The sequence below is a fragment of the Camellia sinensis genome, chromosome 9, assembly GCF_055761805.1.
Source record: "Camellia sinensis isolate YWXY chromosome 9, ASM5576180v1, whole genome shotgun sequence".
NCBI lineage: Eukaryota > Viridiplantae > Streptophyta > Magnoliopsida > Ericales > Theaceae > Camellia > Camellia sinensis.
Genome location: NC_138969.1, coordinates 47,075,513 through 47,082,340, shown reverse-complemented (window position 1 = coordinate 47,082,340; position 6,828 = coordinate 47,075,513). Strand labels below are relative to the sequence as shown.

Below are 6,828 nucleotides of genomic sequence, written 5' to 3'. Positions count from 1 at the left end.
GTCTAGGCCTTGCTCTTATCTTTACTGCAGGATGGTCCAGTTAGTGTCACTGTACAAGCCCAATCCCTCCCCTCTCGGGCAGTAGTGTAGGGTCGGTAGTAGCCTCATCGCTTTCTCCCAAAATTATTCGCTGCGGCACGTGGCACTGCCATAAATCTCTTTGCGGCATTGGTACTGCCACAAATCTCATTGTGGCATTGCTGCCTGCCACGGTGAATAACGGTTCTTCTATTTCTCGGGCAATTACAGTTTCTTTTTTATTTTTATTTTTTTTTCCAGCAATTTCAGCTTGTGTGCAGTTGATTTTGCTTACAATTGTGTTCCAGAAACAAAGGGAAAATGTTTAGAGCAGACTGGAATGCTATTTCAGAATGAGAGACAACGGAAGGTCGGTCAATTGGAGCTTGGAGATGTAGAACATCTAGTGCAGAAAATGCTAAAGGTAAAAAAAATACTGCTGTTACACCCAAGTTAGATTTTGTTTCATACTCGCTCTCATTTTTGAAGAGTTTTTGTGACTCGAGTTTGAGTCAGAAAATAGTCTTTCTAAAAATTAAGAGAAAGTTGTGTACATCTTATCCTTCCCAAGCCCATTTTAATATGAATCTCATATAATGAGTCATCCTTAACATTACACATTACATGTCCACAGTTAATCAGTACGTTTGCTCTTTTAAGATTTCATCTACATTGAAAACATGTAAAGATTGAGTTCAAAATATTTGACATTCACCAATAGTAATAAGATTTCAGTTTTATTCTGCTCTCTCCCCTACATGTTTCTGAAATGTATTAATTAGGGTTTTTTTTCTACTATAAGTTGTAGGCCACTATAGATTTCATTGCAATAAACCAAAAAATTTAGACCGATGCACCTTTCGGTTAACTTTTATTTTTTGTCATATCAAATTTAACCCCCAAAAAAATGCAAAAAAATATTGTCTAAAACAAGTAGTGTAAATGTGTTTGCGTGCTTCATAAATTTCTGCAATATCAACAATATTGGTTATTTGTCATTGTTTCGCTAAACTTTGTTTGGGACATATATATTATTTGGTACAATTTATTATAAATTAAAAACTGATAATCTAAAAGGAGAAGTCAAAAGCACTTTATATCTAATTTTTAGAAATTAATTTTTTTTTCGATTTATTTAAATTATTTCTGTCTAATAAACTATAAGTAGAAGTTGTACCAAACAATTTGATACAAACTTCCAAATAATAAACCTACAACTTATAAGGTGCAAAATTCAACCAAACCAAGCAGAGTTGGTCATCTCCATGCTCAAATGTAAGTAGGCATGTTTTGTCAAAACATACACGAAAACTCTGGGAAATTTCTCCAAAAGGGTAGGCTATAGTGAAAAAGAAAATGCCAAAAGCAAAAGCCCATTAAAAGCCACATGCACTAGAAAACAAGAAGATATAGAGACAAAGGCCAGCTCACCATAAAACTCGAAAATGACTACACCCCCCTTGTGTGAGGTATATTATTTTAGTAATTTTTTTGATTTTTTTATGAAAATATATAAAAAAATAAAAAAATAATATAGTAACTTATAATGACTGTTTAACTTTTTGATTAAAATTTAAAATTGCTATAAATACTTGTAATTTATTTCTGTTAATTAGGATTTTTTTACCAATCTCCCTTTGGAGACATGATCTTCTGTCCAAAAACTATTCTTCTCATGTCCCAAATTCCCCTCACCACACGATTGATTTTTCTAGTTCTGATCATATGATAAAGAGAACAGAGGATTATCTGCCCCTTATTTTATTTTCAAGTAGGCATAAGGTACCGAACTCACCTAGCAGAAATAACAGAAGAATAACGCAAAGACATAAGAAAAAACATTGTAGAGGTCCATCATGGACCATGGAGCACATGGCATATATGATCTAGAGAATAAGTCCATGTTACCCATAGACAATTACTCACCTTATCACCAACCAAGACTTTAGTGTAGTCAACACCATTAAGCCTCTGTTTGGCAACATAGGTTTTGGGCTTTTTTGGCTATTTTAGCTACAAAAGACAAAATAGACTATTTTAGCCACAAAAAACAAAACATTACATCCAACCCATAATCATTACACTCTTCTCTCACAAAAAAAGCTAAAAAAGCCAAAAAGTCAAAAAGCCCTTCCCAAACTAAGCTTTTTAACCCAGGCTAAAATAGCCAAAAAAGCCAAAAAGCCAAAAAGCAAACCCACTTCACAAACCAACCCTAAATCCATGGAAAGAGGTAGTATTTTGTTTAGCCAGTATACTATCAACTCTCTTTCACACATATGTGTAACTAGTGTGTGTGAGAGATCCGGTACACCACGTCTGTCTACTGGTTAGATAAAATTTCTCAAATCACTATTTGGCAATAGTTTAAAAAGATATAGGTTACGTTCGGTAAAATTTTTTAAATATGATTGAAAATTGACTTGTATTTGAGTTTATAAGTTTTGGAATTATAATTTCAGTGTGAAAAATTTATTTGGTGAATGAATTTTGAAATTTTTTTTGAATTGAGTGGAGAATTATTGATGTGACATATGATATTTGATATAAAAACTTACAACTCGTAACCGAAAACACTACTCAAAATTCTATTAAAGCTCATAATTTTTTTTTTAAAAATTCAGAAAATATCTTTTATTGAATATATAAAAATTAACATGTGTCAATTGCCAACAAAAAAAAATACACTATTTCGGTCAACCGGCCGAATGACCGATAGGACAACCAGTTAGCACAAATTCTCCCGCCTTCAACCGCGTTTTCAAAAATGAGTGTGGAATTAATTTTTGAAAATCCTAAACAAACACTATGCACAAATCAAGCTCTGGAACTAACATTCCAGAGCTCCACCAAACAGAGCCATAGTTTTTTTTTTTTTGGTTGAAAAAATCAAATAAAAATTTAAAAAATGTACAACCATTTTAAAAGTTGTTAACACATGTCCAAAAGACACCTTAACAATACCCATTTATATACGATGAATGTCGGAAATAAGATTATAGTGTCAAACATATCCCATATATTATGATATTTTTGACTGTATAATTTTATCTCCAACAATGAACGCCCTTGAATGAATTTTTTTTTTTTTTTTTTTGGCAAAAATTGGTGTGAAGAAATATCTCAAGGATGGCGGTCAAATAGAGTCGGTTCCGGGCAAGCCTAGAAGTTTCAAATGCCGGATGAGCCTAAATTCACAAAACTCAAAAAAAAAAATGGTAGAAATTAAGAACTTCTACACCTATCTTTGTGCTCTATTTTTGTTGCATTCACATCTGAGCTTGCAAACATATCATCGCTAGTCGTTTGGAGTAGTCACTATTCCAAGAAGTTGAATTGTTAAAACATTTGAATCAGAAAAAACAATTGAAAATGTTATAAAAACATAAATAAAGAAAAATAAATAAAAAGAAGTCATTTGAATACTAGCCACCCCCGTTTTAATCAGCATTCAGCAGAAACTAACACGAAATGTCATAAGAAAACAGAATAAAAGAGAATAAAAAAAGCAAGAAGCAATTGACCAAGGTGGGATGTCTCTATCCAATAATTATTATTCTTTTCCCCCTTTTGTGCTTATTTCATTGTGTTACAGCTTGAACACATGAAATTTGTCTATGAAAGGAACAGAGAAAAGCCTTGCTACATCAATCCATACTAAAGATGATCATGCTCCTGAGATTCAGCAAATTGTTCATGTTCAACTAATTGAACTCAAACTAAACGTAGTTCAATCATCAAATTTGAATGCCTTGACTTCCCAAAACCCATCAAATTCTTTGATCAAATATAAGCATAAATCAAAAGGGTAAAATTGAGTCTTTTCCCAAAAAGATATGTCACTAGTTCACAAGCAACTACATTAATGGGCTAGTTCTCAATGACTTGATTGTTCTCGAAATACACATTTTCAATAAAGCTTGCAAATGAGATGAAGAAAGGGACATAATTTGTTTTGAACTTTCAACACACATCACATCAAGAAAGCAATTACTTATGCCATTAGCATGAATAAATTGCAAAGATATGTGAACAAGAAAAACATGCACAAGTGATGTAATTGCAAAGATAAGACCAAAGGCTAAGTACCTTGTCCTAATCCTAAGTTTGAAAAACAACTTCATATCTCACTTTAAGAAAATTGAATCCATCAATGTAATCTTTGTGCCAAGTTCTGTGTTTAGTTTTTGTGTTCCTAAACCTACTGCTCATAATTTCATATAATTCAACACTGACTTTGAACAATGGGTTCAATAGTTTAAAGAACCAAAATTATCTTATCCCATAAAAGACCGGCAAACAAAGAAGATGTTGAATAATCTATTCATCTATTTGCCATTTCATTCAGATCTTGCAAAAGATACAAGTCGGAACAACTTCGAAGAGATGAAAATCTTAATTACAACCATTGAGAGGACAATAGATTTTCTTTTCCCTGCATTTTTGTTCGTGAATAGTGAGTAAATTGGTGGAATGGACTGAGTTAGTCCATAACCACATACACAAGTCTTCAACATGGAAGATGAATAATTTATCACCCTTATTATTATGTACTTACAACATTTGACGCCGAAGAATTGCAGAAAACACAACAGTCGGACATTATATGACCGATGATGCTTCCTTCCTCGATTGCAAGCTTTCTACTCTGCCTATTCCAAAGATGCACCGTGTAGCTTTGGCTTCGAATGCGATTGAGCTTATCACCAAACCATTTCGAATGAGCCTTGTTCCTTGGACCCCGAAACAAACCACTAATTCTACTCCAATCAACTGGATAAAACGCTATTGGATTCAAAACATGGAAATCAAACCCGGGTTTTCCTTCAACCCGCGAAACAACCCTTGAAACTAAGTAAGGCCCATTGTAACCCCACTTGTTTCCATTGAAAGTTCGCGCAAATTCTTCAATAAACTTGTACAGTAATGGATGTCCTTTATCAAATATCATCACAGCATTGTTCAATCGACTCCAATTACCCGTTTTAACATCAATCGTTTGTGCACCGATCGAATTACTTAATTTCGCGAAACTCTTTAGAATTAGAACATCAGTGTCTATATAAATACCTCCATATTTATATAACAGAGCGAGTCTAAGCAAGTTTGAGAGGTTTTGGCCTAGCGAAACATCACCGGGGTCAACGTTGCCTTTTTTTAACCGATTAAACCAAGTTTCAGCCACTGTGTTCTTGAACAAATAATTAAAATCAGGTGAAACAGCAATGACACGAAAATTCTTATCCAAAAAGGGTCTTAAAACTTGCATTCCTCTTCTTGAATCCATCGAATTCGATACGATTATCAAACAAGCATTTGGGTGAAACTTAAACAGACTCTGTATTGTTAACAATTCTCTGTCTCCAAATGAATCCAATGACGAAATCCAAGTCATGAAAAACCGTAACTTACATGAATTCGAATCCAAAAAATCTTTCACTCTCGTCGAAAACAGCTTTGCCCGAACCTCCGAACGCAGAATCTTCAGCACCAGTTTGAATCTTCGCATCCTTTTCGGCGAAAACACCACAGAATCGTTTCGAAGAACCACCAAATCGTGCGGTTTCTGTAAAATCGGCAAGTGGTTCTTCGGGATAGATGGTGGGTTTTCTTCCTTGACAGCATACATCACAGTAGAAGAGAGCTTAGTCGAAGAAGACCGCCATTTCGCTGATTTTCCAGAGACATTTTCCGGGGAAAAACTGGCGGATTCCGGCGGGATTCTGGGCAGAAAAGGGACTTGAAAGGAGAATACAGTGGCAACATTGTAAGCTAAGAGGAAAAGAAGAAGAAGAGAGAGAAGTGCAAGCACAGATCTCTTGCTTTTCTGCAAACTGTGGTGAAGAGAGAGAGAGTGAAGAAGGTGGTGGTTGTTTTTGTTGTTGGTGGTGTTCATGAATGTTTAGTTGTAGTGAAATCTAGTGGGGGTGTTTTTGGTTTGTGGTTGGTAGTTTCATTATTGTGGTGTTTCTCTCTCTAGAAAGAGGAGGGAGGAGGAGGAGGTTGCAGAGCATAGCAATGGCGGAAGCGGCAAATGAAATCAAAAAAGTGGGGATTTTGGACTTTTTTGAAGTTGGTATTGGATTCCCAAAATATATAAAAAGAAAGTTGCTATCAGAGAAGAGAACCGCTTTTTTTGAACATTTTTAGAGAGAAAAGTAGGAGTATATAGAGAAAGAAGATGTCTATTTTGATGAAAAATAGTTTTTAATGGAAAAATTTTAGGATAAATTATAAATATATCTTTTGAGATTTGTTTAAAATATAAATTATCTTTTATTAGAATTTTTAATTTAATAGAATTAATAAAAAAATAAAATTTATAACTATTTTCTTATATAATAATAAAATTATCTAAATTTTTAATGGGTGAATTACACTAATAGTCCCTACAGTTTAGGGCTTGTGTCAATTTGGTCCCTAACTTTTCAATTGTGATACATTTGACCCTGAATTTGAATTTTGTTCCAAATAAGGACAATTGAAGATATCATTAGATTTTTCGAGAGTAAAATCGTCAATGTGATAAAATATAAACTAATTTGACAAAAATAAATGTCAAACAAATATTTTTAAATTTTTAAAAATTATTTCTACCCACTAAAAATAAATTTATGTAAAATTGATAAATCTTTTAGATATTTTTTTTTACCAAATTAATTTTTATTATGTGTTCAGATTGTAATCATGTAAAATTAATTTTAAAAAATTAATCATTTAATTTTTATTAATTTTTATCAATTTTATATAATTTTATCATTGGTTGATAAAAATAATTTTTAAAAAATTAAAAATATTTTTTTGACATTT

The 6,828-nt window shown here is 32.9% G+C and overlaps 1 protein-coding gene across 1 annotated transcript; it reads right to left on the bottom strand.

Annotated features, from left to right (window-relative positions):
* Nucleotides 1-4,327: 4,327 nt before the first annotated feature.
* Nucleotides 4,328-6,213, bottom strand: LOC114277353 (uncharacterized protein At4g19900). Its single transcript, XM_028219246.2, has one exon. It carries the CDS (start codon nt 5,912-5,914, stop codon nt 4,565-4,567), a length of 1,350 nt encoding a protein of 449 aa, XP_028075047.2. The 5' UTR covers nt 5,915-6,213; the 3' UTR covers nt 4,328-4,564.
* Nucleotides 6,214-6,828: the final 615 nt, after the last annotated feature.